This window comes from Chiloscyllium plagiosum, unplaced genomic scaffold (genome assembly GCF_037043375.1).
Source record: "Chiloscyllium plagiosum isolate Xiang-an unplaced genomic scaffold, Cpla_swu_hap1 HiC_scaffold_1, whole genome shotgun sequence".
NCBI classification, from domain to species: domain Eukaryota; kingdom Metazoa; phylum Chordata; class Chondrichthyes; order Orectolobiformes; family Hemiscylliidae; genus Chiloscyllium; species Chiloscyllium plagiosum.
This window is the reverse complement of record NW_028270139.1, coordinates 131,295,385-131,319,591: the sequence shown is the minus strand read 5'-3', so window position 1 is coordinate 131,319,591 and position 24,207 is coordinate 131,295,385. Positions and strand designations below refer to the sequence as shown.

Genomic DNA, 24,207 nt, shown 5'->3' with positions numbered 1-24,207 from the left:
ACCCACCCCATGGGATGCTGATGCCAAATTTCCAAGTACTCAGCAAAACCTGGTGAGCCTTGTATCTGGGCTGGAGGAGTGGCCTTCTGACTGAGTAGCCTGTGCTAATTAGTGGTGCCCACCAAGATATTGCAACCTTTTCTTCCTCCACTGCCCACTCCATTGCATCCTATTGAAACTGATCACTTAAGCCAGCTCCCTGGAGCCTGCCTGATTGACCATCATGTGTGGCGAAAGTGAGGACTGCAGATGCTGGAGATTAGAGTCAAGATTAGAGTGGTGCTGGAAATGCACAGCAGGTCAGGCAGCATCTGAGGAGCAGGAAAATCGTCGTTTCGGCAGATCGTTCTTGATGAAGGGATCCTGCCCATAAACGACGATTTTCCTGCTCCTCGAATGCTGCCTGACCTGCTGTGCATTTTCTGCACCACTCTAATCTTGACCTGCATGTGTCCCCAGACTGACTTACCTGCAAGTCCAGGTTCCAAGTTACTTGCCCATTTGGAGATAGCCTGTGGTCGCAAATATTCCCATTTCATTGGCTGGCTGCTCATGGGAATGGGACTTAGGGGCAGGGTCCTCACGCTCCAGTAGGAATGTTAGCACGAGCCCTGTTGCTCTTGGGTAACTACATTTATGGCCACAGGGCTTTTAAATGGAACCAACATTCATGCTGTGATGTAGGGACACTATCCCCACTATAAAACCTAGATGTTATAGATGATATTTTCCTCTGGTATTTTACATTTCTGGTAGATTACTCATATAAGCAAAATAAATTGTGAATTCTATTAACGTTAACTTTTCCTTTAAATGATGTCCATAAATTTGTGTGCTGACAGAAGTCTTTTATTTTATGTCCTCTACTCATTTATTCCTCTTTTCTTGGCACACGTTGTATAGAAAACTACATCATTCACTTTAAAGTTAGAGGATATCTGCCACAGTTGTGATTTATCGTTTGACATGACAGTTCTGAATTTCTAAAATATATTCGTTGCAGTTCAATTAAAAATTACACATTTTCTGCACTGTGCCTTCATTTGATTTGAAGAATTGACCTTTCGGAACGTTGCCTGTCACAGTACAACTTGAATAACTTATTTGGTTATTATAAAATAGTGAATGCTAATACAGTTTGTATATCTTATATGGAATGAAGGAGACCTAAAGCTCAAGTTATCAGGCCAAATCCCAAATTTAGGCAGACCGTCTTCTAGATCAAAAATCAATTGAGTTTACAAAGCTTGAATGCATTGTTAACTGATAACGGATATAATACCTTCATCTTTATACTAACATATACAGCATACTTTATAAAATGATTTTAACAACTGCTGGGTCCAATCTTGCTTTGCTGTACCATTTCAATTTTCTCTACGGAACAAACCAGCACAATCTGATCCAATCTCTTGAAGCAGTCGTAAGCCTTTTTTCTTGTCTCCTTTTGTGTCTCTAGACAATACATAGCCTTGGGGTATATGAGCAGATATCAGAGTTTGAGCAGAGTTTTAGTGTTTCATTATTATTTCATTTTTTAGTTTAACTGCAACCTTGTACTGAGTTCCTGAACCTGACCTTTAGTGGTTTTCTTACAGGCAAATCGGGCCACAATCTGATGCATAAGGAAAATAAAGTTTGGGACTACAGCAATATTCAGACAACGTTTAGCCTTCAGAGCTCAAAATTGACTGATGATGAGGACTGTGACATTATTGCAGGTGTGGGAGAGAGTCTGGTGAAATGTAACTTCAATGTGACGTCTAAGACATTTGTTATCATCCATGGGTGGACGGTGAGTTGCATAGTCTGCTAATATTGTCTAATCTCCTCAGAACTGAAGTACTGACCATCTTAGATATCTCATTTTGCTAATTATGCAAATATTCAGATGCACATCAACAAATAATCTTAATCTTTTGGGGAACATGATTAAAACCTTTAAAACTGCAGTTATTTTATGCAGTAAATAAACTATACTAAACTTTTTATTGACTTGCAATGAGTCTTTTCAAAAATCTAGTTCATTAATTCTAACTCTGGGGAGCAGTCGTTTTAAAACAAGGTCCTTAAAATATTGTGCTTTATTCACACACACTGTTATCAAAAATAAAAACATGATTCACTAAGTTGTTGAAAAAGGACAGGTTTAAAAAAAAATTAGATCGAGTATTCGAGTGACTTAATTTTGTTATAAAAGCTTTGAGTATATCAAAATTAAATGATAAAGAAGCCCAACATTGATGCATATGGTTAAAATCAGGGTCATTGTTTCCTGATCAGAAGTGGGTCAGCCTTCTTCACCCTACACTAAATTTAGCCCAGAAAGTTTTGTGGCAAATTGTGCAATCCCAGTACCAAATCAGCAAATTTAGTGAAGGTATTTTACTCAAGATCAGGATGACCCACAAATGGATAAGGTATGGGATCTTTTACATTGACACGAGGCAGCAGAAAGACTTCAGTTTAATAAGAAAGTGTGTATAACAGTACAGCATTCATCGCATTGACTCATTCCATCCTGTCCCTCTGACCAACTGCAGCCGTCCAATCCTTTGAGTTCCATCATCTAAACTTATTTTTCTTTTAGCATCTCTGATTTCATTACTCTACCATTCTTGGTCCTACCTCCAGCTGCCTCCAACCTTAGTTTTTCCTCCTTAACCCCTCCAGCTCACTCCCTTTCCCTCCTTTTTTAAAATACTCTTTTACACTTATGTCTTTGAATAAAATTTTGGTCACCTTTTCCAATATATCCTTTTGTGGCTTGCTGTGTCAAATACTGTTTAAAAACTCTTCTGCAAATCACTTTAGGGCACTTTATTATGTTAAAGCAAGTTACTGTTGTGCTTCTAAGAACACCATGTATAAAAATGATTGCTGATCCTTGATTCTTAGGTTTTTATCATGTAAATGACGCATATAATACAGAACATTTCCCAATGCAAACTGCAAGTTGTTCAACCATCAATGACCAAGTAACATTGTAGTAGATAGTGATTGGCAAATAAAAGTGAGGCTGTTTCTTTCAGATTTTTTGAAGTTTGTAGTCAATTATTAAGGGTGAACTAAAAGCTGTTATCCTCATCTTTGAATAATTGACAAGATGGGAATAATCTGTGAGATCTCACTTGAAAGATATAATGGATATGAGTAATTAAAAGAATGCTCTTTTCTTTGGTTAACTAATTCAAATTTGAACCAAGATTGTTTTCAGAGTAAGAGCAAGTGGAGTAATCATTAGATCAAATAGAAGACAATTATAATTACACTGTGGCAAGAGTGTTGGTTAATGCCTCTGACAGTTATCCAGTTACTGCGCCTGCATTTTGAAGTTAGGTGAGAGAGGGAGACCTTGAGGGAGAATCTCAGCTCTTTGCTGGATTCGATAAATTTAAAGGTGCCCAATAATCTGCTTCCTGTGTCCTAAGTTCCATTTGCCCATCACTCCTGTGCTCGCTGAATGATGGGAATCTGGTTCAGCAATGCCTCAATAGTGAAAAGTCTCATCCTTGATTTGAAATACCCCAAGGCCTTACCCCCTTCCCCTCTTTATAATCCCCACCAAACCTACAACCTTCCGTAATTTCCTCTTTCCTCTATTTCTGGTTTCCTGAACATTCCTGACTTTAATTTTTGTGTTAGCCACAACTTCAGTCAAGACCTAAACCCTGAAATTCATTCCTTAAATGTCTCTGCCTTTCTGTCTCCTCCTTTAAGACATTTCTTAAAATTTAACACCTTCACTAAGGTTTTGGCATTTGCCCTACTTTCACCTTATGTGATTTGGTGTCAATTATTTTAATACCACCACTGTGAAGTACATTGGAATTTTTATCATGTGATTAACATGTTATAATACAAATTGTTGTTATTTTTGGAGTTGGCGGTGTGCTTTTATATGAGTTTATCTTATAGTTCACCTCAAGAGTTGATGTATTCTTTTGTACTTATTTGATATGCCTATAATCAATAAAGCAAAACAGCTAGGTTTCCAGGAGCATCTTAAAGGAGGAGAGTTGATGAGGCTTAGAACAAATTAAATTTTCTTAAAACCTACTGAGGGTTCACAAAAGTATATCAGTGAAACATGAAGAAGTTACTTTTATTTATAATCATTGCTCTTGTTTCTAGACAACTGGACTGATGGAATCTTGGATCAGCGGAATGGTTAAAGCTCTGCAAACACAAGAAGTATATGCAAACATCATTGTAGTCAACTGGCTTGAACGTGCACACCAACTTTATACAATTGCTGTCAATAACTCAGAGGTGGTTGGAAGAGAAATTGCCATGTTAGTTGACTGGCTGGAGGTAAGTGATGCAACGTTACAACTCAGCAGTTGTTCTCTATTGTAGTTGTCAATCAAAGTAAACATCATTAATTTTGGTTGGGTGGCTAGCATAGCTATAAACTACAGTAATATATCCTGTGAAGGGTACTGTCCAGCAAGGAACATTAAAAAAAAGTACGAAACAAGCTACTTATTTTTAATCTACTGTTACTCTGAAAAAAAGATTGTCTAACTGCATATTTTAAAAATTTCTACAACTGCAGCAGGTGACTGATGTGCCGCTTCATAAGATACATATGATTGGCTACAGCTTGGGAGCTCACGTTGCAGGATTTGCAGGAAAAGCTACACAAAATAAAATTGGACGAATAACAGGTATGATTGGTGACGTTGGGTTCAATGTTTTGACAATATATATACCTAGTGTATCATATCCAAGATGCATTTGACTAAGGATTGGTAGAATATTGACTTTACTGTGGTAGTTCATAGCACTTGCTGCCAGTTCTCCTGTAAGAGTTACCATAAAGGAGAGAGGCCCTTCTTCTGAGGTAGAGATGGGTTGATAATTGTCTCCTCACCCTCAGTGAAATAATGCAATATATGAAGTGACATTGAGACTAAAGCTGAATGAGATTGTCTGATACAGCATTAATTATTGAATCTTGGGAAAGGTTGGCAAGTCAGTGATACTGTTCCAGCAATTTGAGGTTGACAGCAATTTCTTTCCGTAGAGAATTGCTGTGTATAGACTAATTGAGGTTGGACTTTATGTTAATGTTAAGTTGCAAATATTTAAAAGAGAAGAAAATACAAGGCAACTCTAAGAGACGAGGGAAGAAAATAACCAACACAGACTTGATAAACTGAGTGGCTGCCTTCTACCTTGCAAATCTTCATAATTTTATAGTCCATTTTAAGTGGGGAGGTGATGGCTTAGTGGTATCAATGCTTGATTGTTAATCCAGTGACCCAGGTTATTTTCTGGGTGATCTGGGTTCAAATCCTACCACAGTAAAAAATCTGGAATTAAGAATCTAATGATTACAATGAGACAATTGTCAGGAAAACTGATCTGGTTCACTAATGTTCTTTAGGGAAGGAAACTGTCATCCTTACCTGGTCTGGCCTACATGTGACTCCAGACCCACAACAATGTGATTGACTCTTAACTAGCCTCTACGGGCAACGAATGCTGGCCTAGCCAGTGACAAAAAAAAGGCATGAACTTGATATTACATTTGACTTCAACTGCATAAGCAAATGGGAAAAATAGCCTATAGCTCAGTATTCCATACCATGGCTGAGTGTATTCCTTCCTTCGTACCAGATCATAATTCAAGCCCTGCCCTGCTTTGTCTCCCTCTTTTCCCCAACCCAAATGCCACTCACTTGCCTGTAAACAGGGTTCTATCAGGCGCCATGTGTAGTTCTGTCTACATTCTCGGCAATACCCACCATGCAGCTTTGTTGCAGCCAAGACCTTCAGAGCTGCCAGCCAATTCTGAGAGACAGAAAGCAGTGAGTACAGAGGAGTCATTTTCACTGAAACAAAAAACATATCTTTTTTTTCCAGGTTTGGATCCAGCTGGACCCATGTTTGAGGGGGTCAACCCGGACCAGCGACTCTCCCCAGATGATGCAGACTTTGTAGATGTACTACACACTTTTGTATATGATACACTGGGAGTTAGCATTGGCATCAAACAACCAATTGGCCATATTGATGTGTATCCAAATGGTGGCAGTTTCCAGCCTGGATGTGGCCTTCATGATGTCATCAGTATTATAGCCAATGCAAGTATGTATTTCAATATTTTGACACCCTGCCCTAAAAATGCTTGTTCATTGTAATTTCTATTCATTAGGATTGTTTCTGTAATGGGTTATTTAATTAAATATTACCTGTTTCTTAGTTTTCTTTCTGATTGTCAGAAAAGCTCTATTATTTTTCACTGAGTCTATTTGGTTATTATTTGAAACCAGCTCATGGCCTAACTTAACTGCAAGACATGTCAGGTGTGTGCCAGGTTTGACTTCCAATTAGTTCTGCATTGGTTGATCATAAATTAATAAGCAGTTTTATGAACTTTTAGAAGAAAGAAAGATCCCTAAGCTAAAGAAACCTGTCCAATTCCAAATATCACCATCTCTCTTGCCCCTGCATCTAATTCTCACAATATCCTATCTCCTTTCTACAGAGTTCAGTCACTTTTTCTTGAATCCATTGAAACTTCCATAAGATACCTTCATTATTAGGTTTATTGCTCAGCGGCATATGTGGAAAACTTTTCACCAAATTTTAGGTTATGCAAAATTTCTTAATTTTATTTAGGCCCGTGCTTTGACATCTGGGCCTTCGCTATAATATGCTGCAACAATTTTGCCAGTGAACTTTACAAGCTTGAAAAATTCATTTAGACTGCAGTGGACCCCGAGTATTCATTTTTCATATTCATAATAGGGACACCAAGCTGCTTTGCAAGGTCCTATTGAGATTTAATTGAAATTTCTAAGGCTCTGAAGTGAATGGACAATTATACTATTTCCATTCCCTCCTTAAGAGTCTGCTGACTCTTAATTGCCTGTAGAAACTGTGTTTAGACTTAATGTGAACATTATAAGTTTGGCTGTGGTAGGCCCCATATTTAGGTTAGGCTACTCTTACTGATGTTCTCGGCCAGTTTGAAGAATCTATATGTTATAGGAAGACAGCCAACACCTGTAGCAAAGGTCCTTGTCTGTTTCTTCAGAAAGTGTAAGGAACATGTGTGGAGATTTTTGAATGTTATAATCGTTTCCTTATTTCTATTGGCAGATATTGGTGAAGTTGTTTATTGTGAGCATGAGCGTTCAGTGCATCTCTTCGTTGACTCCATCCTGAACCAGGATAAACAGAGTCTGATGTATCGATGTCCCGACACTAAGACATTCGAGAAGGGAATGTGCCTCAGCTGTCGAAGGAATCGTTGTAACAAGCTGGGCTACAATGTCAACAAGATCAGAAGCAAACGTCTCAACAAGATGTACCTGAAGACACGAGCAGATATGCCCTTTAAAGGTGAGTAACAGGAAAGCCTTACATACATGGTCAAAAACACAGATATATGTTTTAAAACAGCTACACTTTCTATCTGGAAGGAATAATAAGAAGAATGTTTCTGCCTGGAAATGCCTCACACATATGAGATTTATATGCAAGTGGCCAAAATCTTTCAAGGTACCTCCTTTAAAAACAACAATTTAGTTTAAAATTTAGTTTGAAACTGGTACTTTCTCAGAATCTTTCTTGCTGCATTCCCACAATGTCTTCTGTTACTCTGATGTACGTATGTAAGTTATGATTTGTCTAGTTAGTGTGACCACAATACCTTTCACTGTATCTCAGTACATCCGACAATAATAAATAAGTTAAAAGAGGCAAGTTCTAAGAGCTACCACTTTGCTAATGCATACACCAACCCAAGTGTCCTTATTGACTTTGAATCACTGAGATTTTGGCATCTTTAGTCAAGATTCCTAAAAAAACAATTGAATTGCACAGGACTTTTAAAATGTTATCCTCTATGAGTTAAAATATTTTCTCTACTTCTTCTCCAGTTTTCCACTACCAGTTGAAACTGCACTTGTTCAGTGCAGAAGAAATACAGAATTCAAATCCTGAACTCCATGTTAAGTTGTATGGGACCAAAGCTAACAGCAAGAAGACCAGAATCGAAATGTATGTATGCCTCATCTTTGAAAGTTAATAACGAGGTTGCAAATGGCTATTTCTGGAATGCATGTATACAATAAATGTGGGATATAGAGGCAATTTCTTTTGTATTTAGCAGGGACATAAAACAGTAAATTAACATGGAAACTCCCAGAGAAGCATTTGCTTGCAGGCATCGGGTTGTGAAGGTGGGGTTTGGGGTTTGGTGTGGGGGGGGGGGGGGGGGGAGCATGTCATCATTGTGGTAATTTCATCTGTTCTCCTACCCAGCTTCTGTCAGGGTTTAAAGAATCTAAAATTACTGTTACCACATTACTACATTAATAAAGTAATGTTAGTATTTCTCCACAATTTTTAATTTAAAATTGATAATTTCACTTTTGTGGAATCATCCCAAGTCAGTTGAATAGTGGAAGTTGTAACTTAGAAGTTTATTTTTCCTGTTGTGTATCACACCCATCAATTAAGTGGATCATGATTGTTTTCAGGAAACAGCTTTGGCCTTGAGAATGCAAAATACTTGCATTTATGTATAATTTTTAACATCCCTCAAGGGCTTACAAAGCAGTTTACTACCAATAAAGTATTGTTAAAGTGTAATTGCCAGAGGAAATATAGCAGCAATTTGTACACAGCAAGGCAATAATGATAAGATAATCTGCTTTAGTGAAATTGACTGATGGATAAAGTTTGGTCAGGTCAACAGGAAAAACTCTCCTTATTTTCAAAGTAGGGTAGGCAGGAAATCACTCTTAACATCCCCTCTGACTGTGGACACCCCCTCAGTATTGACCTTCAGACTGTGCAGCACTCTCTCAGTACTGACCCTCTGACTGTGGACACTCAGTACTGACCCTCTGACTATGCAGCACTCCCTCAGTACTGACCCTATGACTATAGAGCACTCTCAGTACTGACCCTCTGACTGTGGAATACTCTGTCAGTACTGACCCTCTGACTGTGGACACTGCCTCAGTACTGACCCTCTGACTGTGGACACTCTCTCAGTACTGACCCTCTGACTGTGAACACTCCCTCAGTACTGACCCTCTTACTGTGGACACTGCCTCAGTACTGACCCTCTGACTGTGCAACACTCTGTCAGTACTGACTCTCTGATTGTGGACACTGCCTCAGTACTGACCCTCTGACTGTGAACACTCCCTCAGTACTGACCCTCTGATTGTGAACACTCCCTCAGTACTGACCCTCTTACTGTGGACATTCCCTCAGTACTGACCCTCTGATTGTGGACATTCCCTCAGTACTGACCCTCTGACTGTGAACACTCCCTCAGTACTGACCCTCTGACTGTGGACATTCCCTCAGTACTGACCCTCTGATTGTGGACACTCCCTCAGTACTGACCCTCTGACTGTGGACACTCCCTCAGTACTGACCCTCTGATTGTGGACACTCCCTCAGTACTGACCCTCTGACTGTGGACACTCCCTCAGTACTGACCCTCTGACTGTGAACACTCCCTCAGTACTGACCCCCTGATTGTGGACATTCCCTCAGTACTGACCCTCTGACTGTGAACACTCCCTCAGTACTGACCCTCTGACTGTGGACACTGCCTCAGTACTGACCCTCTGACTGTGGACACTCCCTCAGTACTGACCCTCTGACTGTGAACACTCCCTCAGTACTGACCCTCTGACTGTGGACACTGCCTCAGTACTGACCCTCTGACTGTGGAACACTGCCTCAGTACTGACCCTCTGACTGTGGAACACTGCCTCAGTACTGACCCTCTGACTGTGGACATTCCCTCAGTACTGACCCTCTGACTGTGGACACTCCCTCAGTACTGACCCTCTGACTGTGAACACTCCCTCAGTACTGACCCTCTGACTGTGGAACACTGCCTCAGTACTGACCCTCTGACTGTGGACACTCCCTCAGTACTGACCCTCTGACTGTGAACACTCCCTCAGTACTGACCCTCTGACTGTGGACACTGCCTCAGTACTGACCCTCTGACTGTGGAATACTGCCTCAGTACTGACCCTCTGACTGTGGAACACTCTGTCAGTACTGACCCTCTGACTGTGGACACTCCCTCAGTACTGACCCTCTGACTGTGGACACTGCCTCAGTACTGACCCTCTGACTGTGGAACACTGCCTCAGTACTGACCCTCTGACTGTGGACACTCCCTCAGTACTGACCCTCTGACTGTGGACACTCCCTCAGTACTGACCCTCTGACTGTGGACACTCCCTCAGTACTGACGCTCTGACTGTGGACACTCCCTCAGTACTGACCCTCTGACTGTGGACACTCCCTCAGTACTGACCCTCTGACTGTGGACACTGCCTCAGTACTGACCCTCTGACTGTGGAACACTGCCTCAGTACTGACCCTCTGACTGTGGACACTCCCTCAGTACTAACCCTCTGACTGTGGACACTCCCTCAGTACTGACCCTCTGACTGTGGACACTCCCTCAGTACTGACCCTCTGACTGTGGACACTCCCTCAGTACTGACTCTCTGACTGTGGAACACTGCCTCAGTACTGACCCTCTGACTGTGGACACTCCCTCAGTACTGACCCTCTGACTGTGAACACTCCCTCAGTACTGACCCTCTGACTGTGAACACTCCCTCAGTACTGACCCTCTGACTGTGGACACTCCCTCAGGGCTGACCCTCTGACTGTGAACACTCCCTCAGTACTGACCCTCTGACTGTGGACACTCCCTCAGTACTGACCCTCTGACTGTGAACACTCCCTCAGTACTGACCCTCTGACTGTGGACACTCCCTCAGTACTGACCCTCTGACTGTGGACACTCCCTCAGTACTGACCCTCTGACTGTGGACACTCCCTCAGTACTGACCCTCTGACTGTGGACACTCCCTCAGTACTGACCCTCTGACTGTGGACACTCCCTCAGTACTGACCCTCTGACTGTGAACACTCCCTCAGTACTGACCCTCTGACTGTGGACACTCCCTCAGTACTGACCCTCTGACTGTGGACACTGCCTCAGTACTGACCCTCTGACTGTGGAACACTGCCTCAGTACTGACCCTCTGACTGTGGAACACTGCCTCAGTACTGACCCTCTGACTGTGGAACACTGCCTCAGTACTGACCCTCTGACTGTGGACACTCCCTCAGGGCTGACCCTCTGACTGTGGACACTCCCTCAGTACTGACCCTCTGACTGTGGAATACTGCCTCAGGGCTGACCCTCTGACTGTGGAAGTGGGTACTGAGGCAGTGTCCAAAACCAGTAAGTAACAGAACAATATCATGGGATTTTTCATTTTTATTGGTGTCAAAAAGAATTAAAATTTGTACTATTAACCTAATAATGTAGTTCATAATGACTTATGCTATAAACTCAGTTTGATTTTTTACTTAGCCCAAGAGTTTTCCTATCTTACGTCTTGAAGGTTCTTTCACTTTTCCTAGAACCAATCAAAAGTATGGGACAGCCTTCTGCACCATATTCCACTTATTTCATTTCTGTTTAGTTTCCAGCTATTCCATGAGGTCAGAATTTCTCGGTGATCCTTCCATTAGCTTTTGTCTAACTGATTTTCCAATTTTCTTTAAAGACCTCACATCTGTAGACTTGTCAGTTCCTTGTCTCACTTTGGACATATATGGACTATGTTTTCCTAAGATGCTATCACAGCTTCTGTGCATCACTGCTCAACTAATCATTCAAGCTGATTGCTATCTGCCATAAGATTATATGAGGGACACTTAGATTTATTTCGATAGTTGCAAGCTAGAGAAAGTCTTCAAGCTACTTTTCCCTCATGAATCCCAATCTGAACAGTCTGTTTTTGTCAGCTGGGCGGCACGGTGGCACAGTTGGGCGGCACGGTGGCACAGTTGGGCGGCACGGTGGCACAGTTTGGGCGGCACGGTGGCACAGTGGTTAGCACTGTTGCCTCACAGCGCCAGAGACCCGGGTTCAATTCCCGCCTCAGGCGACTGACTGTGTGGAGTTTGCACGTTCTCCCCGTGTCTGCGTGGGTTTCCTCCGGGTGCTCCGGTTTCCTCCCACAGTCCAAAGATGTGCAGGTCAGGTGAATTGGCCATGCTAAATTGCCCGTAGTGTTAGGTATAGGGGTAAATGTAGGGGTATGGGTGGGTTGCGCTTCGGCGGGTCGGTGTGGACTTGTTGGGCCGAAGGACCTGTTTCCATACTGTAATGTAATCTAATCTAAATCTAATCTAAATAAAAGGACATTGAAGCCAAGCTCCACCTTAAGTCAATGCTGCCATGACAATGTGGCATTCTTTGGAATGATTCAAACAGAAATGAGATTGAGTTATTTTACCTTAAGCACAACATTTTGATTCTGCAACTCATATGTATAATTTATGTTTCCAATGAGTATAATTGTCCTCCCTCCAGATTGGTTCATTACATTGGTTAAAGATGGATCATTCATTGTCAATCTGTTCACTATTACCTCTGACCTTGTAAGACATTTACAAGTTACATTTTAGGTGTAAAAAATCCAGGCTTGGTTTAGTTGCATTTATGTCAGTTGTTTTACCAGTTTCTCAAACAGGTGCTCCATTTTTTAAAGGGTTAAAACCATAATGCTTAAAACCAGAAGTTATACTATAAAACATATAAGCCTTGAACTAGACTTATAATAATATGCCGAGTGTCTCATGGCACTTTTGGCACGAAACATGGCAGGGGAAGATTCCTTTCAAAAATTTCAAAAATGAACCAAGAGGGTGGGTCAGTGGGTCACTAAAAATCCAGCCTGGTCTCTAGTTTTAGAAGGGTCAATCAATTCCATAATGAAGGAGGTTATTTCAGGCTGGATGGCAGGTTGACGTCTCTGTGGTCACAGGTCAAGAACTGGGCATGGACTTGCCCAGGAACCAAACATCCTGCATTCTCTCCGTGTCCCAGTCACTCAGCAGAACCCAGGCACCATTCAGATGGTTTTTCGTCTTAGAGTTCCCTCCTCTGACTTCAACCACACTGAAGTAGGTCAGTTTGATGTTTAACCCCCACCTTTCTCCCTGATAATCTGGTGGCAGAATATTAATTTTAATTTTATTCCCAGACTAAATTTGAGACCTTCTGCCACAGACTCCCTGCACAGCATCAGAATTTTGGGGCTTTTGCTATCATCATTGATTGTGTGGTAAGGTTCAGCTGCATTGCGATCTCTAAAGTTTTGGGATTATGTTTTGAGGTGTTAAATGTTTGTTCTGTTCCAGGCCTGAGCAAATTACTGCAAACAGGACAAGCTCCTTCCTTGTCTACCTGGAGGAAGACATTGGAGATTTGCTTAGCATTAAACTGATATGGGAAGGTTCCTCATCATCCTGGTCATTTTGGACACAGCTCAAAAATCTCTGGTATGGGTCAAATTCTAATCAAAGAAAAGAATTGAAAGAGCTGGAAATAAGGAAGATCCGTGTGAAGTCTGGGGAAATGCAGAAGAAGTAAGTATGGGCTTACTGGGGTAATTATAATCATTGTTCTGAATGTGAATAATGATATTATTGGATTTATAAACCCCCATGATTCTTATTCCTATTTAAGATGATTTAAACCAACATGAGGGTGTCTGAGGAATAGGCAGGCTCTCTGGTTTTAGGCCATCTACACTATCACTGAAAGATATGATTATCTCCACTGTATGTTTAAAATTGTGGTAAAGGTCAATTTAACAAGAGTATTTCTTGGTAATTTCAGGCAGCGAGTTTTCATAAGGGTTCATTTCTGCTACTCCTTATGGGTCAGGAGCAGCATGGAAACTGGGTCCCAGTCACTCATACTTTCCCAGGTTTCTAGCATCCCATATTCCCCCCTCCCTCAGCCCTCACAATCTTAGCATTCTTGCCTAACCCTGTCAGTCTTTCTGTGTCTACCTCTACCTTATAAATAGTCAAGGACTCTGCTTCCATCATCTTTTCAGGAAGAGAGTTTCAAAGACCTTTGAATGCCTGATCTCTGTTGTAAATGGGTGACCACTGGTTTTGTTCTGCAGACCTCCCATCGTGGATCTCTCCAACCTGCAGATTGCTGGGACCACCCAGAGTCCCAGCCTTGGCCTAGCTGTCCATATCCCCACTCACCAGACAGGAAATGGAGTAAACAATTGTGAACATATTGGAATATTGTGTACAGTTTTAGTTACTCCCATTACAGGAAGGATGTGGAAGCAGTGGAAAAGGTGCAGAGGAGATTTACCAGGATGTTGCCTGGTCTGGAGGGGAGGTCTTATGAGGAAAGACTGAGGGAGTTGGGTCTGTTCTCATCGGAGAGAAGAAGGCGAAGAGGGGATTTAATAGAGACATACAAGATGATCAGAGGGTTAGATAGGGTAGACTGTGAGAGTCTTTTTCCTAGGATGATGACGTCCACAAGTGCAACGGGGCATTGCTGCAAATTGAGGGGTGATAGATTTAAGACAGATGTGAGAGGCAGGTTCTTTACTCAGAAAGTGGTAAGAGTGTGGAATGCCCTACCTGCCAATGTAGCTAACTCAGCCACATTAGGGGCATTAAAACCATCCTTGGATAAGCACATGGATGAAAATGGGCTTGTGTAAGGGGGTGGGCTTAGATTAGTTCACAGGTCAACGCAACATTGAGGGCTGAAGGGCCAGTTCTGCGCTGTATTGTCCTATGTTCTATACTCCAGGCATTAGGTTCAACAGGGCCCCTTGTGTCTTTAACCTTGCTGGGTTCTGTAACTAGCTTCATCCTAAGCCACCCCACCCAGCAAATTCTGGGGCCAATAGTTCAATCTGTGGAACAGGTGTTCCCAGAAGATGTTGACTGTGGATGGTGTTGATTCACTTAATTTCAAAGTAGTTAAATTTCATTTAGAAGATAAGAGTTTGGAATACTGTGCACGAATAAATGCATACAATGCATGCTAAGTATAGCATGCTTGGGAGGACCAAACCATGGGGACTTTTCTCACCTGATTGGTCTGTTGTAGTCCCACTGATAGAGATTAATAGCTATGATTAGACCCCAACTCCAACGTCGTAGCATCATGGGACAAACAGAATTCTAGAAAGTTAGTAAGATGAATTGATGTCCTCTTGGCATCTAGAAATAGCCATGTTCCTTTGTTGCACTGTGAGGGCCCCTGAGGTGGATGAAAGCACTCCCCACAGATTACTGGCATATGTTCCCTGCCATTTCTGCTCCATTCTGTCATTACGTACCTCTTGTGTTAGCTAGCCTTTAAATGTGAAATGAAATTGAAGTGGGTGTTGAACGTCCACAGGAGAGGGTTAAATATCAGGGTAAGTGCCAACTCAGGACCATGATGACTGACAAAGTCAAAGGTTTACAGCTCAGGAAAATGATTGGATCAATGTTCCTGCTTAAACTATGTGGCTCCACAGCTGCATGACAGGTACTGCAGAGCCATCATTCTGGGAGAAATAGTGTATGTACAGACCACATGAGGCAATATAGAGAGTCAAACTCTGAAAACTTGACTGTACAGGACAGGAAATATATTTGAAAGGAAACATTGGTCTCTATACTAATAAGCGCCTGAAATACCAAGGAGCAGTCCACTCACCATTATCAAGATTTTGAAATGTTTGGCACAACCTAATAGTTATCAGATAGTTAGATCATTTTCATGGAGAGGAAGATGACATTTTTCCACGAATCCTGAGAATGATTCTGACTAGATGCTGAGTCAATGCCCAGTTCAGTCACTCAGTGCTGACAAAGTGTTCGACCCTTCTGACCACATGGAAATATGAGACTGCTGATGTAGGGAATCCCCTGCACTGTCACAGCTCCCTGCTGAATTAATAGCCTTGTTTGGAGAAGTTATGCACTCTTCCCTCAAGAGGTTTTCCAAGAAATTCCTACATTGAGCCAGAATCAGGATTTTAATGAGAACCTTCTTGCTGGGTTCTTATCAGAATTACAAAGAGAATGTGCTGAAAAGGCTGCTGTTTAATCAGCTTTACAGTTGGTTTGGAAAAGAGTTCCCCTGTTGTACAGCAGCTGCTACTCGATTTTGTTGCCTGTTTATCTCTCTGCAATTCAAATGGGCATAATGTCATTGGATTAGTAATCGAGAGGCCCAGGACAATGCTATGCAGATTTGTGTTTCAAGCTCCTTGCTGACCCTGTAGCTTGTGGAATTTAAATTCAATTAATAAAAACCCAGCCTGGAGTTGAAAATCCCACCTTGGTGAAATGATCCCTTTTCATTGCTAAAAGCCAATCTGGTTCACAAATTTCCTTTAGAGAAGGGAATCTATCATCTTTAACTGCCCTGGCCTCTGTGTGACTGCAGACCTATAGCAATGTAGTTGACTCTTAACTACCTTCTGAAATGGTCTGGCAAGATACACTGCAGAAATTGATCAAAGACAGCACCTACCAAACCCACGACCACTTCCATCTAGAAGGACAAGGGCAGCAGATACATGGGAATACCATAACCTGCAAGTTCCCCCTCCAAGCCACTCACCATTCTGACTTGGAAATGTATTGCTGTTCCTCCACTGTTACTGGAAGCCCTCGCTAAAGGCATTGTGGCTCAACCCACAGCAGGTGGACTGCAGCAGTTCAAGAAGACAGCTCACGCACCACCTTGTCAAGGGCAACTAAGGATGGGCAATAAATGCTGGTCAGCCAGTGACACCTACATCCCACAAATGAATAAAGTCTCTCGGTTCAAGGGAAATTGGGGTTGTGCAACTACTGCTGGATTTGCCAATGATGCTTACATCTTACAAAATAATGATTATGTACTCTTGCACATGAAGAAACAGAATGATTTGCATGTTTGTGTTGTGTCAGATTCCCCACTCAAATTGATGAATGGGGCAGCTCATGCAAGAGGCTTGGCCTGATATTAATACACTGCGCTCTAATCCTGTTGTCACCATGACCTTGGAGCACCTATAATAATACAAAGCCTTGGTTTCATTCACATTCAGTGAGCTGTAGTACATAGTGTTCTGGTTTACAAGAAGCAGATAAAAATGTTACTGTGACACCTTTTTTTTTCAATTTGAATCTTCCCTGTCACATCATGAAAGTGATTTTACATTTGCTCTGGTCCCAGATGTAGTAGGTTTGCTCCCAGTTCGTTCTGACTCCTTGGGCAGAAATTTCCCATTTTCAGTTTGAAGTATTTTGTCCACAAAGGCTCAGAGTGATTTTTCTCACACAATCTTCTGCTCTTCACCTCATTAATTCTGTGACTGGGCTCTTGGATACCTTTTCCTCATAGGACTGTGCAGCTGAAGAGGTGAAAGTGCTCTCCACTGCTGACTCTCCAGTTTCCATGCTGCTGCTGCCATACTTAAAGCTCAGCTACTCTCCACTTCAGAGGCTGGAAGTGAGGAACGGCCCCACACACTGTAATGCTTGACTGCTACCACATGGGCTCAGAGGAAAGGAAAGCTCACTCCCTGCATCGCAGGCAGAGACCTGGAAATCTCGATGATGGACTGGTGGAGAGGAGGGCTGTCCTTTTCTCCAGCTGACTGCCACAGACCGCACCACCAGACCAAGCCAGCTGGGACCCCAATTGTAGCCGTTACTCAAATACCTGTGGGGGGATACAGCTGCCCTTAGTTGTATCTCCCATCACAGAATTGTTAAAGCATAAATGGAGGCGATTCGGCCCACTATTCCAGCTGTGGCTCTTCAATTGAGCATCATTACTGATTACCAATCTCCTGCTCTTTTCCCATACCCAAGCACATAGTTCCTATCCAAATAATCATCTAATTTCCTCTTGAATCTGCCTCCACCAGGTTTCCAGGTAGGGCATTCCATATCCTAACTACTTGCTGTGTGAAAAAGTTTTTCTCACATCGCTGTTGCTTGTTTTACAAATCACTTTAGATCCAGGCTCACTTGTTCTTGTTGCTTATATGCGTGGGAACAACTTCTCTCCATCTACTCTATCCTGTCCACTCATGATTTTGAAAACCTGAATCAAATCTTCTCTCAGCCTTCTTGTTTCCAGGGAGAATAGTCCTAATTTCTTCAATCTATCCTCATAATTGAACTTTCTCATTCCTGGAAACATTATTGTAAATCACTTCTGCACTCTCTGCAATGTGTCACATTTTTCCTATAATGTGGCACCCGCAACTATACACAATACTCCAGCTGAGATCTAAAAAGTGCCTTATACATGTTCAACATCAACTCCTTGCTCTTGTGCTCTCTATGTATGAAGTCAAGAACACTGTATATTTTATTAACTGCTCTCCCCAACTGTCCTGCTGCCTTTAATGCTCGTGCACATATACACCCGGGGCCATCTCACCACCCCCCCCCTTTAGAATGTGTTGAAAGCAACCCTTGGCACCAGTGCTGGGTGCTGTACTGCTGACATATACCTGCTTAGAAATTTGGTTTTAACAGAGTCTTAGGCCAAGTTGCTGACTATCATAATTGGATTTTGCCTAGCAGTGCAAACACAAACATTGTTTGGACATTACTTTCATGGAGAAGTAAATATGGTATGGAGTGGGCTGATCGACACAGGTCACCATGTTTCAGGAGTGCTGAAGGAGTGAATGTAAGGGCACACATATTCTTGGATGCACCACTGGAGGTCTAGAGGTTAAAGGATGCCTAGTATCTGCAGAGAGGAGAAGTCCAGCTCCCCCACCTGTGCCTTTTTTCTGTAGTATCTGGTGCTACTCTGTCTTGCTTTATCTCCTCCTCCCATTCCTTCTGCCAAGCAGGGAGATGTCTTGAAAGCTGAGCAAGCAGTCCCTTTCGCCTGATGACTCCTATGAGGTGCATTGGTTGAGCATTATTCTACTTGGGAGAATGGTGGCTTAGTGGTTAGCACTGCTGCTGCACAGCACCAGGGACCTGGGTTCAATTCCAGCCTTGGGCGACTGTCTGTGTGGAGTTTGCATATTCTCCCCATGTCTGCGTGGGTTTCCTCCTGGTGCTCTGATTTCATCCCACAATCCAAAGATGTGCAGGTTAGGTGAATTGACCATGCTAAATTGCTCATAGTGTTCAGTGATGTTTAGGTTAGGTGTATTAGTCAGGTGTAAATATAGGATAATAGGGTACGGGAATGGGTCTAGGTGTGTTACTCTTCGGAGGGTTGGTGTGGACTTGTTGGGCCGAAGGGCCTGTTTCCACACTGTATAAATTCAATGAAGAGCTTGGATAATTTCCAGAATAATTGTTGCTGAAGTATTGGTGGAGTCTTGAGAAAGGATCATAAAGTTTCCCAACATAATTCAAAAGTTGTCTTCAAACCTCTGGAAATAAGTGAACTGTAAAAAATTATAAATCTTTAAGTTGTGTATAAAATCCTTGGCAGCCACATACTTAAGCCCAATCAATTGATCACTGTGAGGAGTGTGTTTTTAATAAAGCATTATGCTCCAAAATGCTGTACAGCATCAATGAGTACAGCAGCTGTTTAACAATCCTCTGGGCAGATGGTTATAGGACAAACTCCCAATGCCTCTACAAATGGTGTCTTGCACTAAATGCAAGAGAAAGCATCATGCAACACCAACTCATTCATTTTCTCAATATATAGCAAGTCCTCTGCTGATGCTACTTTTATGAAAACTGAGCAAAATTAATTTATTTACAAAATGGTATTCTGAGAGGTCTCGATGCTGACTGCTGTGTAGCCAAAATGGCAGTGTTCCATTTCTCAGTGTGATCACTGATGGGCATTTAATCCATCCAATAAAAATGTCATTCAGTTGTGACAACTGTTGGCCAATCGGCAGATTGACAACGACATTTGAAATATTCATTCAGTTGTTCTGCTTGCGAAACATTGCAGCCTTTAGTTAGAAAGAGAAAAGAATGAGAGACAGAATCAGTTGATAAAACTAAAGGGTGAGATGGAAGAAAAAGTTCTTTTAAATTAAGTTAAAAAAAAAACACAACACCAGGCTATAGTCCAACAGGTTTATTTGGAAGCACTAGCTTTTGGAGCGCTGCTCCTTCATCACGTGGTTGTGGAGAATGAAATTAAATTCAAGCTGGTTTTATTCACAGATATACATTTTGTGCGGCCAGTCCCTCAACCATGAAAATTTCACCGGGAAGGGAAATGATGTTCACGAAGTGTCTAGATGGCTGGCCAATTAAAAAATAAAATGAGGTACTGAGCAACACTTCATTGTTAACATTTTTGTGCAGAATTAATGTATTCTTTAGGATTTGTTTATAGGTTAAGGCACATTGTAAAGTGGAATTTAATAATGTTAAACATTGAATGCAAATCTATAAAGTCAGTATGCATGACTGTAAATATTTCGAATGCGCTTTGACCCTTGCAAAAAATGCAAAGTAAAGCCTCGTTGTATCACAATTAAAATGGGGTTGACAAGTGTTGTTAATGTCGTAATAGTTCATGGCTTATAGCAAAGACATATTCCAGTGAGCTATAGGATTCTAGGAAGGAGCTAAGCTAACCTAGGGGTTAACCATGGCAAATAAGGATAGAACAAAATTGAACAAAAAAGATTAATGGTAAGCCTAAAATTGGGAAAGTTTTATAAAACAAAAAAAAAGACCAGAAAAATAATGAAGAGGAAGAGAATAAACTTTGGGGGTAATCTTGTAGGTAACATCAAGATGAACTGTGAGAACTCCTTTAAATATATATAAAAAAGAGAAGCCAACGTGAACAAAGGCCTTAGAGAATGAGGCTGGGTAAATAATAATGAGGAACCAAGTAATGGTAGAGGAGTTGAATAAATACTTTGTATCAGTCTTCACAGTAGAAAATACTAATCATATTTCCAAAGTTACTAAATATTCAAGGTGCAAAAGGACAATAGGAAATAAACACAATAACAATCACTGGAGAAAAAAGTGATAGGGAAACTAATGAGTCTAATGATTAATAAGTTCCTGGACTCAACTTAGGCATTATCTGTATAAGAAACAGCGTGACCGTATCAGAGCTGTCCTGACAAGGGTCATCAAATTGAAATATCAGCTCTGTTTTTCTTCAGAGTTCCTGCCTGACATGCTGAGGACTTTCATCAGTGCTTGTCTTTGTGGTCCTCAAAAGGCCAGCTTGATGTTGGCACCATTGACAATGCTGTTCTTGCCTCTTTCACAGGGGAACAGGGATGGTACTGTCACTGAGAAGTAATCCAGAAACCCATAATAATATTCCAGGAACACAGGTTCAAATTTTGCCACAGCACCTGGTAGAATTTAAATTCAGTGAACTTCTCTGAAATTGAAAGGTAGTCCTATGAAACTTTGTCATAAAAACCCATCTGTTTCCTAATGTCCTGGAGGGAGTGAGATCTGCCATTTTTACCTGGTCTGGCTGATGTGTGGCTCCACAGCCTTAGCAAGGTGCTTGACTCTTCATTGCCCTCTGAAATTGTCCAGCAAGCCACTCAGTTCAAGGGCAATAAATGCTTGCCTTGGCAGTGACATTCACATTAACATTTAAAAAAAAAAATTCCTTGTATTCTCAAAGAACTAACAGACCTTTGTGTGCCAAAATTCCTACTCCATGGCTTCAAAGATGCACAACTGTGGCCTGGCAGATTTACCTAATAATGCTAATTACTGAGTCTTTTATTACCCAGCTAAGTCAATATTTTACCTTCCACATGTGGCAAGTGCATGATTTGCTGCAAACTCATCACTACTGCACTGAGGGCATATTATCGAGTATCATGTTTTTGTTGTCTACTTGGAATCTGTTTGTTCAGTAGAATGGGGGTTAAAGAGGAAATGTTATTGCACATTTATAACTTAATGTTTTGCAGTACAGTGCAATCATAACCGATTCTGAGGTTCACTGTGCTTTCAGGGAGAGTTGCTGAACATAAGTCACGACCACTCTCTCTGATCTGCTGCATCAGAGGAATGGAAATTTCAGATTCTCATTTGGTTTATCCTATAGGGTGAAATAGAGAGTGGCACTGCAAGACACAAGACATATGAATGAACAGGAGTAGGCTATTTAGTCCCTTAACCCGGTTCTGGCATTCAGTTAGGTCATGGCAGATCCGTACCTCAATTCAATTTTTTGTACTTTTTATCTTCCTTGATATCCTTACGAAATGTAAACTTATCAAAAATATAAATGTTCTCAAAATTCATAGCATTTTCTGGAACAGAATTCAACATTGCTACTATTATTTTGTGAGAGGTGTTTTCTGATTTCATTCCTAGCTCCAATTTAAAGATTTTGCCCACTAATCCTTAATTCTCTAGCTGAGGTAAATGTTTTAGTCCCTGCCCATAAGGTTCGTTTGTTACCTGAAAGATCTTCATTAGATTCTCTTCAAACTTTTGAGCTCTGGGGAGTTTAGCAATAAGGTTTTGCACAAGCAAAAGATTGCAACTACTAGAAACATAACTTCAGACCTGGTATCATCGGTAAGTTCACACTGCACCCTCTCCAAAGTCAACATACCCCTCCTGAGACATGATGTTCAGAACTGACTTCAAGGACAAAAGAAACAGTTCACATTCTCCATATGACAGTAAAACATTCTGATATTTCATGTGAGAGATAAGAGAAAAACAAGCTTTTTCATAGCACACTTTTAGTCTCAAAGGCAGTATCATGGCATCATGGAGAAGGATTACATTTGCATATGGAGGATAGTGGGCTAGTGTAGGTTAGGTGGGCTTGGATCGGTGCAACATCGAGGGCCAAAGGGCCTGTACTGCGCTGTATTTTTCTATGTTCTATGTTCCATGTACATAGCAGGGTACACAATTAAAATTGGGAAATAGGAATAGCAGAAAGATGGGTGTAATGTTTTTCTAAACAAAATATAAAAACTTGACATATAAATTATCACATGTGGCAATGAGGCAAATAACAATTATTTGCATTATAACATTTTAGTAAAATTATAGGGGAGGGGATGGCCTGGTGGTATCATCGCTAGACTGTTAATCCAGAGACCCAGGTAATATCTTGGGGACCTGGGTTTGAATCTCACCACGTTAGATTGTGTAATTTGAACTCAGTAAAATCTGGAAGTAAGAGTCTAACGCTGACTGTGAATCCATTGTCGATTGTTGGAAACACCATCTGGTTCACCAGTGACCTTTAGGGAAGAAATCTTGCCATCCTTACCTGGTCTGGCCTACATATGACTCCAGATCCACAGCAATGTGGTTGACGCTTAACTATCCTCTGGGCAATTAGGGATGGGCAATAAACGCTGGCTTAGCCAGTGAACCCCTCAACTCTTGAATGAATAAAACAAAACATAAAAGGGTTGAAGAATTAATTAAATTTGTTTTTGCATTCTGAAGAGCCTGAGGGGTGAAGTAGATAGTTCAACCTAAGTCAATTTATTGGATTTATTGACTGTGTCTTGCTGCGTTTGTGAACTTTATTAAATTTCATATTGCACATAAAATATTTTTTCCCTTTTATTTTCTTTAGTTTGCACTTTTAACATTACTGTGATCTTTGGAGTTACGCTACAGCATGTTCAAGGGACTTGAAGTTGACAAGTTCCTGGATGCCTTCCCGAGGAGTTGCCGCAGCCTTTGTCTCAAGAAAGACTATTCCTACTACAGCATACAGTTTCTTCATTTGTTCTGCAGGGCTTGTTTAGCACATTGTACTCACATTATGACAAGAGACCTCCTGAACATTGGCTGTGCTGCTCATGGACTGAGTTCCCACAATACATTTGTACTCCCATTACAAAGCCTACAGACATCCTGCGCTAGTCGCAGCTTCCATTGCAATGACTCTCTAATGCTATAAGCCACGACAATTTTTATACTGCTGATAATTTAAATGACAAATGCCAGTTTCATAGCCTTATTTGTATATATTGTCTCGCTACATTTTTGTACATGATGGACTTACACTTGTTAAATGCTATTTATGTATTGAATGCTGTATATTTGAAAATAAAATTATTTTTCTGTAATAATTGCAAAGAATTGAATGAATGAATGAATGAACATATGTACTAAGTTATTTACCTTCGGTTCTATAGATTTGGTAGTTCCATTTGCATCAATAATGTTTCAATATTTTCCTCAAGTAGAGTCCTTTGATCAAAGTCAATAGAGTCAGAAGTTTATTTGACTGAGGAAGCCATAAAGTAGAGTCCAATCCAAATCTCGATCAGCATGAGTGTATGTGCGTGTTTGTCAGTGGAAGTAGCTAGGAGAGGTATTGGCTGAAGGGTTGACATAGGTTTTAATCCTGCCATGATGCACCAATCTGTGATGAAACTA

The 24,207-nt window shown here is 41.3% G+C and overlaps 1 protein-coding gene across 1 annotated transcript in view; it reads left to right on the top strand.

Annotated features, from left to right (window-relative positions):
* Positions 1–23,899, top strand: part of LOC122564440 (endothelial lipase-like) — a 34,482-nt gene extending 10,583 nt beyond the window's left edge. Inside the window, exons 2-10 of the mRNA XM_043719344.2 lie at positions 1,599–1,795; positions 4,135–4,314; positions 4,559–4,670; positions 5,872–6,096; positions 7,114–7,356; positions 7,896–8,016; positions 13,228–13,455; positions 20,011–20,116; positions 23,396–23,899. Of these exons, the coding sequence (XP_043575279.2) occupies positions 1,599–1,795; positions 4,135–4,314; positions 4,559–4,670; positions 5,872–6,096; positions 7,114–7,356; positions 7,896–8,016; positions 13,228–13,455; positions 20,011–20,110 (1,406 nt within the window). The 3' untranslated portion in view covers positions 20,111–20,116; positions 23,396–23,899. The remainder of the gene's footprint in view (positions 1–1,598; positions 1,796–4,134; positions 4,315–4,558; positions 4,671–5,871; positions 6,097–7,113; positions 7,357–7,895; positions 8,017–13,227; positions 13,456–20,010; positions 20,117–23,395) is intronic.
* The last annotated feature ends 308 nt before the right edge of the window (positions 23,900–24,207 follow it).